General features: G+C 42.2%; 1 protein-coding gene across 1 annotated transcript in view; it reads right to left on the reverse strand.

Annotated features, from left to right (window-relative positions):
- Positions 1 to 497: 497 nt before the first annotated feature.
- The window catches only part of FBLN2 (fibulin 2), an 86,591-nt gene continuing 75,289 nt past the window's right edge, over positions 498 to 11,799 (reverse strand). Inside the window, exons 12-17 of the mRNA XM_009889915.1 lie at positions 8,787 to 8,915; positions 8,140 to 8,265; positions 7,391 to 7,507; positions 6,454 to 6,582; positions 2,210 to 2,333; positions 498 to 1,177 (exon numbers count right to left, since the gene is read on the reverse strand). Of these exons, the coding sequence (XP_009888217.1) occupies positions 820 to 1,177; positions 2,210 to 2,333; positions 6,454 to 6,582; positions 7,391 to 7,507; positions 8,140 to 8,265; positions 8,787 to 8,915 (983 nt within the window). The 3' untranslated portion in view covers positions 498 to 819. The remainder of the gene's footprint in view (positions 1,178 to 2,209; positions 2,334 to 6,453; positions 6,583 to 7,390; positions 7,508 to 8,139; positions 8,266 to 8,786; positions 8,916 to 11,799) is intronic.

The raw sequence follows: 11,799 nt of genomic DNA on the forward strand, positions 1-11,799 counted from the left end.
CAATTTCCATGTTTCTCTTTGACATTCCTTTATGAATTATAATGCATCTAATCTGCACTTACAGTTACCTAAAGAGAATGAGTGTACAGAGAGGAATCCCAGCACCTTAAAGACATCTACTACAAATGGCAATGTGAGCTTTTACCCTAAAGCATGATGTTCTCTTAAGGCCTCGGTCTTGCAAATAGTTAGTATATGAGTAGTCCTTCGAAAGCAAGACTCAATCATAGGCTTTTTCACTGGTGGAGTTTTCTTTTATTTATATATATTTTTAGGCAACATATTATGAAAGTTGGAAAGAGGAAAATAAACCCGGTAATACGAGGTGAGCTAACCGTCAATGTACACGTACGGTCTTCGACACAGCGTCTCAACTCAGAGAAACCTCGGTGAAGTCAGTGGCTGAGCCAAACCATAACTTTGTGATATAAGGAGAAATTGCTCAAGGTTTCTCTTAGTGGCAAAAACCAATACTCCCAAGTGAACATCTTTCCTCTCTGGTGCAATCCCCTGCGGATGTAACTAAACCTAAAAATAATTGCTAAGAAAAGGTTCCAGCACTTAACACAATGTATGTACTGCCTTTCTAACCCTTCCTTCGCTCATTGTCAAATGATGATGTAAAGAATTACATAAGGAAACACAAAAAAAAAAAAAGATAAAAATTAACTTAATTTACACAACCAATAAAAAAGTTTAAAGCAATGACAGAAAAATAATATAAAGGCTAGATACATTAAATGCCAGTTCAACAGTATAAAGCTTTGGTAGAACAGTTAAAGAGCATAGCACCAATAAAATCCAATGTCAATACACACTTCAGTACGCATGAGCTGTGATGAAAATGTAAATTTTGGCAAGAAAAGTAGTGTATGTTCCCTGACGCCACAGTTTCATTTCAACATCTAACAAAAAGTCTTTAGGCTCTTTCACTTGTCGCTGAAGATAGACAATGCCCGTGTACGAGTTCAGCCTTCGAGTGCTGAAGTAGTTTTCTTCATTTCCCTTGTTGATAGTAAGGATTATGTTGTCTCCAGCATAGGCAGGCGACGGTCCAATACGGAAAATATGAGCTGGGACCACAATATTGGTTTGGAAGTTCAGCTGGTAATAGGTAATGCGCACCGGGGTATTTTGGCAGTCCAAATAATTAAAACAACTGATTCGTTCACACCTCCTAAGAGATGAGAAATGAAGTACATTCAGCGCCCACGTAATAGCAGGTAAAAATATATGTATTTCAGAGTTTTGCAAAAGTATTAGAGAAACACGAGTCCCAACCTTCAGCTGTGTAATTACCAGCTGCTTGTTCTGCTTTTACAGTGCCCATAAAGCATTTGTAAGTGATGTAATTGTCGGAGTACAACACTGTAAGGAAAAGATCACAGACCCGGAGAGCTGCATTGGGAAGCTCCACAAGGAAGAAGGAGCCAGAGTCATGCTGCAAGCAGCACAGAGCTTGGAAGAAGAGTCTGAGCTTCATCACTCACAGCACAAGCCTGGGCCAGAGCTCCAAGAAAATGAAAGTAATCACACTTGAAGAGGTAGCTAAAACACGGGAATGGGAAACAAGCTCCTCAACTTGTAAAGCTGCTCAGTTCTACAAGGCAGGAAAAGCATGTTTGAAGTCATAAGCCACTAACGATGGCTTCCCAAAGCACTGGCAGCCATCGAGGCAGGGAGAATTTGGGGCTGCTGAGCCTCAGCTGCTGAGGAGCTGGGAGTTGCGGGGATGTGCCATTCCCAGAACCCCATCACCTGGCAAGCTCATTATCCTGCTCCCCCTCAACATTTCAGCAATCTTGGAGGAACTGCAATGTGGATATTAAACATGGGTCCCAAAACCGCTGTAAAAGCGGTGCCCTGAGCAGCCTGGCAGCCACTGCAATGGTATAAGCAGCATAGAAGATTTTTTTTTTTAAACTTAATTATAAACAGAGCCCTTTTAGAGCTGCAAGCAAGTAGATCTGGAAGCTCTGATGACTGCTGTTATAGCAGCAGTTGGAGGACAAATGGGGGCTTGAGGGCTTGGAAGAAGGAACAGGCAAAAACGAACATAAACTCTATATGGGGAAAGTCCATGTGCTCCAGGTACCGAAGCATCTTCTCAGAACTCTGAGTACTTACACCCGCCCACAAATTAAAGCCCTACATGACATCCACAGCCACGGGACAGGGCTGCTCGCTTCGTTGCGATGACCATACTTACATGTCAGATACTTTTCTGTAGTTGGAAGGGCACTCAAAGGACAGGCAGCGGAAGCTGCCCTGGATGTTATAGCACGTCTCTGTAGCTGAACAGTTATGGGTTCCTATTGCACATTCATCAATATCTAATGAGAAGAAACACAAGGAAAAAGACATGTTATGTTCTAAAATAAGACACAATCACAGTTTCTGGGCTATAATACGCCTATGAGACTCTGTGTGCATGAGAAGCAAGAGGAGTCTGTGGGTTTGGCTCTGTGTTACCTCTTCAGTACCTGTGCCTGCTGCCTGCAGAACAGGACCGCGAAGACCCCAGAGGAGACACCTGGGGTGTGAAAATGCACATTCAGGTGAGGTGTGTCAGGTTCATCTCTGTGCACAGACACTTTTTGGCATCTGGAGTGACAGGGTAAATCACGTTGATTCCAATTCTGCTAAAATGCCTAGGTCTTCTGCAGAAAATTTTTTTCTTGCTTGACATTATCTCATAAGAGATGATAGTACCACTCAGCAACGTGTGCAATAAACAAGGGAGCTCACTCTTCCCTACAAGCAGCTTATTATCCTTTTCATGCTGTTTGATAGTCCTTCCCCTGCTTGGCAGAGAGCGTGGCCAGCTGCGGCCACCCAGCGCATGGCCAGGGCTGGCCTTCTACCGCAGGGGACATGCGTTTCTTTACCTGTACTTTGCAAACATTGGCACGCTCCTCTGACCCTAGCTGTTCTCATTCCAAACATATCTGATGCAACACAAGGTTTAACTTTCAGTAGAGAATAAACATGAGAAGGAAAAAAAGTTCTCAAAGCCCAAGATTGTCCTGTCTTGCCACTTCCCACTGCAATAAAAACCAAACATGAACATCTAGACAGAATTGCCTGTGTTGTCATATTTTCCCTTGTTCCTGAGGTGTCAGAGATGTGTTCTAAGTCATGTTATCAACTAGGCTGAAAGGGAACAGAATAAAATAACTAGAAAATGGCAGGCTAAGGCCGTGGAACCCTAAACTTCTCAGACCAGGCAACCTGTCCATCCCCACAGCCACTGTGTGAGCTTTCCACAGCTGTTCTGATTGAAGACAGTTTTTCAATAGTTGCCTGAAAGTGATGGGCCAATTTTTACAGCTTCACAGGTCGCTGGGACTCCCTGAACCACGTTAGCTCTAAGCACGAAACTATATCATGTGTGGCATGTCTAAACAAGCTGCTCAGCCCGTGAGCACAGTGCACGTATGATAAGCTCAGTAGCTGGGGGAAGCATCTAACTGCTTTCAAACAGCAGAGCATGTGCGTGGACTTGTGCACAGGGTAGACCTTGCGTGCAAGCACTGGAGTACAAGGGACAGTCTGTGATGAAAGGTGGCCACTGCTATAAATCCCTGATACAACGGGTAACAAGTGTTGACCGCAATGGCTCCTTCTTCATGCACAAGGCTGTCAAATGTCCACATAGCCCAAGCAAACAAACATTCCCCCATCACCCAGTCTGCAGAGAGAGGCCTTCCCCTCCCCAGAGCAAACACACCTAACGGATGGAGGGACACCCTGTGTCTGCCTACACAGCCTACTGTGACAAAAGCCATCCCTCAGGAACAAACAAACCCCGTCAGAAAATAACCAATCCATGTTAAAAGCCAACAAGACCTTCTCACTGAGTTTTTGAGAATCGAGAAAGCTGGGCTTTGTCAAGAAAAGAAATCCCCTATGTGTGAGGGTTGCTCTGGATTAAAGCAGGGGGCAAATAGAATGCAAAGTAACCACACAGCTGCGTGACCCAGGAGATACAAGCTCCACCAGACTGTTATGAAATATGGGAACTTAAGAACAACACTTTAGAACAAGGCAGACATTTTTGAAAATTTAAGTTAAATATAAATATACCCCTGTAATGAGACGTAATGTTGCAGAAAATGAAAAAGAACATTTAAAGCTCAAAGACACTTTATGGCCTAGAGCATAAACAGGGTTACCTAAATAATACATATGCACAAGCCCAAGCCGTGGACCTTTAAATGCTGAAAACCAGATGCAATAACAAGGATCCAGCTTGAGCAAAAAATATTGGCAAAGATCTCCCAGTCACATTGTGTACTCCCAAATGTCTAGACAACGCACGGAGGCTTTAAAATGAAATAAATGCTAACAGACAAACCACGTGGACTGTGTGGGGCTCTGCAGTTCTGCCAATTGACACAAAGGAGAGAGACTCTTAGAGGAAAACTATAACCTCCCACTCCTTCCATTCCCCTGGGATGAGAACTGATCTCATACCCTGAACTGACTGGTTTAAAAGTCTTGCAAAGAAAAGTATACAATAGGAAGTAGGAGAGAATCAAAGTAAATTAAATCCCTTGCTGATTCTCAGAAGTGCCCCTAGGTGAAAAGAAAATTTCTTCCATATTGCAATCATTGTCATGAAAGCGCTCACTTCACCAGTTTGGCTGTGCTGCAAAATACCATAGTCAGTTTCTCCAAAAAGATCCATATGTTGAGACGCTATTACATGAGATACAACTCCTCTGTTTCAAAAAAAAAAAAAAACAAGTAGAATGTACCAGTAACTCTTAAGAACTGATCAGATGATGAGCAACTGGAGCCACATCTTTAGCTGGTGGAAACCAAGACAGTCTTCTTGAGTATAGTGCAGTCGACATCAATTCAGACCATTTCTCTGACCATGTTTTCAGAGACCCCAATATATAAGCCTGCCCAAACTTGTAACTACAAACTCGCAGAGCTCACAGAAAGGGCACGTACCGGGGGGTTACTTTCAGCACCTGACTAAATGCCAGCTCACCCAGCCATGCACAGAGCTGCCACACACGTGCCACAATTTGCAAGCAGACCAACTTCACCCTCTAAGGAGGATGCACGTACTATGTGGCATAGGTACTTCGAAAAGCTTTTCCAAGCGTTACTGTATAGCTCACACAGCAGGGCTAGTCTGTACAAGAGGAACCCTCTCCATGCAGGCTGAGCACACAGGGAGGATTTCACACCACACAAACAAACGCAAGTGAGATCCATAGGTCCATGTGGCAAACCCTTCTCCTCCACCTCCAGCGCCCAGAGCACGCTGGGTGCCTCCGGCTCGGGAGAGCTGTGCTGGCCAATTAACGCAGTGACTCACACTACTAACTCTGGAAGATGTCTTCAGCTCAAATCTCACTGCTGGCAGAGGTGGCAACTAACATGCCGGCACTCAAAGCCGGGGCAGGGGGGAAGGAGCGCAAAGAGACTAACGAGCTCGAGGAGAGTTATAGCTGCAGGTTTCTAAAGGTGACTTTTACATAAGAATTTCAATGCACATGGATATAACTGCTTGCTGAAGTCATACTTAAAAACACATTAAAAAAAAAAAAGCTTTCAAAAATATTTTAATTTTCATTTAGTCTGCTGCTCTGCTCCAAAGTCAGGATCAAGTATGCTCATGCCATTCATGATTTACACAGTGTAAATTCACTGCCATTACCACCGAGAAGAGAATTTAAGCATAGGAGATACATAACCAAAAGTTATGTCAAGGGTTCCTGAAAAACTAAGAGCAGGAAATGCCTGGTAGTTCGTGTAATCCACTGCAGGAATGCACGCAGAGTGCGTAAAGGTATTCAGATCTTCAATCATCATTACACAGTCAGGGCATCCTTTGGAAATGGGGGATTTTTACTTCAAAAACAGACAGCTGTGCACCAGATGAAAAGCACCAGACACCCAGAAGACATTTCTATGATTCTGGAGAAAAGGTGTGTGTGGAGGATACATGTAATTTACACTAACATTCACTAATGCCAACATGTTTAAGCTTAGGTGGCAGACTTCTGGATGTCCAAGTCCCCATTACAGCTCCCACAGTCCCTCTCCCAGTTTTCTGGGGCAGGAAACTGCAACTCCTAATGAAGCCACGGATTTCTACATTTGGCACCTGTAAAAAAACAGATCACTTACTGCTGTGCCAAGGTGTGCATACAGCAATCAAGGACCCCAATTTGAATGATGAAGTGGGCTCCCTTAGGAATGCATTTAAACAATTAGCTCACGTTGACAGCTGAGTTGCCACAGTACATTTTCTAACACAGGATAAAGCTGACACTGCAGATACCAATATTTGGCAACTTTGCCAAATACTGGCTTTTAACGGTGACTAATGTAAAAAAATGGAGATTTGACTGAATAACCATAATGGCTTAGATCATTCCAAGGATTAAAGCTTCAGGCTATAATCCTTTCAGCTCCTAAACTCCCCATTACCTCGACAGGTTCTTCCATTTGCTGCCATGGTATATCCCTGCTCAGGACAGGCACACTGATAACTACCAGGAACATTCACACAGCGGAAAGTACAAAGAATGCCTGCACTTTGTGTGCACTCATCGATATCTGCAAAAAAAGCACAATTACAAACATATGAAAAAAAGAAAAACAGAAATTTGAGGGAGGCTGTAGAACACAAGGAAATTCTTATCCAACACATTTATAATATATTCTTAAACAAGAACGCAACCATGAAAGTTTGAAATTGCTCTAGGACAGTTGATTGTGCTTTCTGAAATGCTGAACACAAGACTGCTCCCAAAAATACTGCTTGCAAGTAGTATGGACTTATGGAAGAGAACAGTAAGTCTAAGGCACATCTGAGTTTGAAAAACTCTGTGGCTTTGGGGGCTTCCTTGTGCTAGGAAGAACGCGGGTTTCTTCACCATTTCTTAAATAGAGACTCTGCAAAGTATATGTCAGCATTGGTAACAACAAGAAAACAGATAAACCCCATCCCTTCTCCATTCTGATCACTCTACTGCTCATTCACCCACCACCAACAGAAGTTAGAGCAAACCTTCACTCAACAGTGGCTGAGCGGAGGCTTTAATTGATGCAATGTAAGTAAATATATCTTCCCTCCTAATTTTTTCAGTCATAAGCTCTAGCCCCATGGAACAATAACCTTGCCAGTTCAACGGTCACACAAGTGTGTTCTAGCCTCAAGTAGGAGGCATGAAAATAAACTGAATTTTCCAATAGCTGGAGTTACCTTTTGCAGCTTCCACAGCAGGGTGTAACTCAGAATCATCCTTAGGCATCACCTGCAGCATTAGGCGCTGCTAAGAGTTCGACAGCACTTAATGAGTTTGCATTGACTGTTAAAGAGTATACACATATTTAACGTGACCTGGCAAAGCAGCAGCCTTACCTTTGCATGAATGCCCATCTTCTGCTAGCTGGAAACCTTGCCTGCAGTAACACTGATAGGAACCATAAACGTTGGCACACTCCTGGCTGCAGGGACTAGTATCGCATTCATTCACATCTGTAGCCAAAAACAAACCCACAGACATTGCCACAACAGTTCAAAACAGTGTCTTCCGCCATTTCTCGCCTCTGAGAACAGCTACTAGATCCTTCTGGTCAGAGCGAATAAGAATGGACTAATTTGTTCCAAGAAGATGTTTCTGCTCCCTAGGCATAATGCCAAGGAACATGTCTGTTGCACCTGAATTTCATGTCTATATATGCCAGTGAAAACACATACACATGCAAACACATTTTTCAGACCTTATATGTTACTGTTGATTAAAAATATGTAATCATTGCCTTAAAAAAAATCATGAAGAACTTAAAAAATATCCATCCAATTCAAAATCAATTTTTTCAAGTTTTGTCATTACCAAATTTCATCTTTATTAAAATTTCAATGAAAAGTCTCCTATTATAACTTTGTTCCCCTTTTCTGTCATCTAGAAGGAATGGAAAAAGTATGAGAGGGGAAAGGAGGAAAGAGGAGAAACTGACATTTGACAGTTTGAGTGTGCAGTTGAATATCTGCAAATTTAAGCACACATAAATCATGGGTTTACTGTATTTATAGTTCACTTCAACTCCTTCTCTAAAGTCTCTGAATTCACACTGCAACTTCTTCTTCATGGAAAAAATGTCTGGTACCTTCACAATGCTTCCCATCATAAGACAAGCGGAAACCAGAAGAACATGTGCAATGGTAGGACCCAGGCGTGTTCTCACACGTGTGCTGACACAGGCGTCCAGGGTAATTCCAGCACTCATTTATATCTGTCAGCAGAAAAAGCAAATATACAATCAACTTAAAAACAAAAGCATCAAACGAGATGCAGGAGGATATTTTTTAAAGTGTCAGAGATTGATTTGCAGTGCACGAAATGCTGCAACCTCGGGTTTTATGCTGTCTGACTTTGTGTTCTAATTGGTGCACAGTAGCGATAAAATACAAAATGCTGTATCATAGCTTCTTATGAAGGAAGCTGTGAAATCTTCAGAAAGATAAATTTCTACAGCAGCAGAAGCATAACCTGTAGGAAAGTACTTTGCAGATGACTTTGATAACCTGCAGCTAAACCAAATCAAGGGCACCTGGTCCGAAATCACAGCACGGAGTGGCAGAGCTCTAAATGGCCGGTCGCGCTGAACGACAGCTGCTTTGGAGGTGATTCCATTATCTTTTGAGGCACCGCATTGCAGAACTAATAACCGCACACTACAATGGTGCTAAATACTGCCTTGAGGTCCAAGGCTCAATCAATCAGTCGTTTCATCTCTTCTTGCGCCTTACATACCAATGCAGCTTCTGCTGAATGCATCGTACTGATATCCCATCTTGCAGTCGCAGCGATAAGCCCCAGGAAGATTATGGCAAATCTGCCCTTCGCCACAACGGTGTACACCAGTTTGACATTCATCCACATCTGCAGAACCAGAGAAAGCAATTAGTTTAAATATAGTTCGGTGAAAACCAGTGTTTATGAAGAGAACAAAATAAATTACTTAAATAACAGGAATAGAAACTGTTAGGGTTGTCCCCTGGGCAGAACAAAGAATATCAGCTTTTCCCACTGTGCTCTTCTCCCAGTCAGCTTTACAATATCTCCAAGTAAAAATTTTGAAAAGCAATACATTACCTCAAAAGTGAAAGCGGTAACTGTAACTGCAATGGAGCTCTCCCAGCATATTCTGCATTTCAATGTAAACACATTTTGATTCTGATCAAACCATGACATTTAAACAACCTATTCTGATGTTCTGCCATTACGTGACTCACGGCAAGCCATTTAAAGCAAAACAAGAACTAGCCAGAAATTCTGCTCATCCCTTCAATTAATGCAATTGCTATTTTCATCCCAAGTTGCCCTTTCAATCTCGCTTCTGCTGTCTACCTTTTGCTCTTTCCCAATGTTGATCTTTTTTCTTTTCTCCGTCAACTCACATTTTGATATTCCTCATGGCCTCTCATCCAAAATCCAATACCAACAAATTAGTTGCTTCTCCGCTTACATGCCTCGTTTCCAATCTCATTTAAAAATCCTCAGATGAAGATGAGAGTTTTCAATACACACTGATTTACAAGGCTTGCAACATGACTAAATAGGCTCATCAGTATCTAACAAATCCCTGTTACCATCTGTGACAAGAAGCATCAAAAAGTCTGATTAACCCTCAGAAACTTGTATTTCTTCAAGTATTCCGCGTTCTGCCATTTTCTAAGCCATCAGATCCTGCTTCCTTCCTACTATTCACACCTTCGACTACTTTACAACCCAAATCCCTGTTCATGTAATATTAATCAGAATAGTAGTTTAAGGCTGAGGGTTCTCCATACTGCCCTATTTGAAGTAATAAATTTGAGCACTGTTTCAGTTCAAAGGGTTCCTGGGCAGTTCTTCATCAAACAAGAGCCTTGGAGAGCGCTCTGGAAAGCAGTCACTTGCTGAGAAAATGAGAGGGAAGTGAGAGCGAGTTACTTATCATGGAAACTTGGATTTGGAAAAGTGGAGATTACGTCAACCCTGATGAGAGGCGCAAGTGAATACTTTGTTCAATATTTCAGCACAGATTCCCACCCACACGGACCCTGCTGGCACCAGGGTTCGGGATGGCAGGAAAGGCCACTCGCTGAGCAAGGAATTCCTGACAGGCTCATAGATTTCTGCTGCAACACCATCTCCTCATTTTCTTTGAAGATCAGAGGTAGCATCAAAACAAGGAAGTTCCTAATGCAGAGACAATTTTGTAAAGTAGCAGCTTTACTTGCAATGAATTCATGTGTGCGCCCATTTCATTTGTTTGTCTAAAATCATATATTCCATTGCATCCAGACTTTAAGTAGTTCTAGGGCATGATAGTGTCAGAGGTGTGCTGTTTTTCACGATAGTTACAGTAGTTTTCAGTATAAATGTAAGAGGTAGTTTTTAATAACCCATTTACTAAATCACAAAATAGGAACATTTTAAAGAGAGATGGATCCCCTAAACAGAGAAGATGACCTTACAAGCGTAGTTCTGCCGGAGAAACATGTGCGGATGATGTATTTACTACTGCGAATAAATCTGAATCAGGAATGTAATTAGCTATTGTAATGCCTTAAGGAAACTAGTCTTTATCACAGAGAAGGGAAATTAGAACCATATGTTTTTCTTTTTTCTTCATGCTCTCTGTCTACTTAAAGAAAGTCATACCAAAAAACCACCAAAAGACATAGACTGCAAACAACGCACACAGCAAAGCCAGGGAAAGCACCAATTAAAATTAAACATTTATTTTCCCAAAATTAAACTAGAGAAGCTTCATTATACCTGCTCCTTAAAAGCATTGTCAATCATGTAAAGTGGAGACAAAGTACCATCAGTAATTACAACACAATGTGTTATCTCATCATGCTTTAAAGATATAAACGCTGTATGAATAAATGGCAATTTCCTCCTCTGTCACATATTTACACATAGTCACTCTCTTTTAGGAACAACTGAGGGGAAAAAAACCCCACTGGATTCTTGCTGTAAATCATCAATTTGAAATTTAGGAACGTAATTTGCTCTAGCCGTTAGCAGGGCTTGAAAATGAAGGCCATTAGTACTGCAGCCAGCTCTTCTGAGCTGCTCAGGGATGACTGCTGACTTGTGACAAAAAATGGCATTCACGGAGATGCTGGCATGGCGGTAACCCTAAATACAATTTCAGGGTCACCACACTTCAGGTGCTGCAAACGTACCCAGCCCAGTGGACTTTGCTGAAACAGGACTGATCACAACCAGCTGAAGAACGGTGCCTTCACAGCAACTGACAGAGACAGGACTTTTGGACCTTCCCTTTGTAACAGCCGAAATGTTTCAGGCTGCTATATAGTAAGACAGCAAATGAGACTGCGGTACTTTGCCCCAAGGTTATGAAACACAAGCCCCTAGAGCTGTATTAGGAAGCTTTCTCAATTTCCTCAGTTACACACAAACTGTCCTTGTCTTCTGCTACTTCCAGACCTTCCCCACCTTCTTCACTGGCCAAACATAACCTGGATAGTCCTGGGGGTAAAATCATGAAGGGAGATACGGCGTAATGAAGAGCAAAAAGGGAGAATGCCAACATTTATGTGGAAATGGGATCTTCTACCTATACCGCTATTTTGCGCTACAAGTTGCTAGTTGTGACCAACACGGCTTCCACCCACTTGTAACATCACAAAAGCATATTTTGTTTATTTTTAAAGCCTTTGTTTTATTCAAAGGGAACACAAGTAGGAATTATTAGGATATCATCACTAACCAAAATACTGATTTGTCATTCCTTCTTCCCCCCCCC

This window comes from Charadrius vociferus, unplaced genomic scaffold, assembly GCF_000708025.1.
Source record: "Charadrius vociferus isolate BGI_N301 unplaced genomic scaffold, ASM70802v2 scaffold67, whole genome shotgun sequence".
Classification (NCBI taxonomy): domain Eukaryota; kingdom Metazoa; phylum Chordata; class Aves; order Charadriiformes; family Charadriidae; genus Charadrius; species Charadrius vociferus.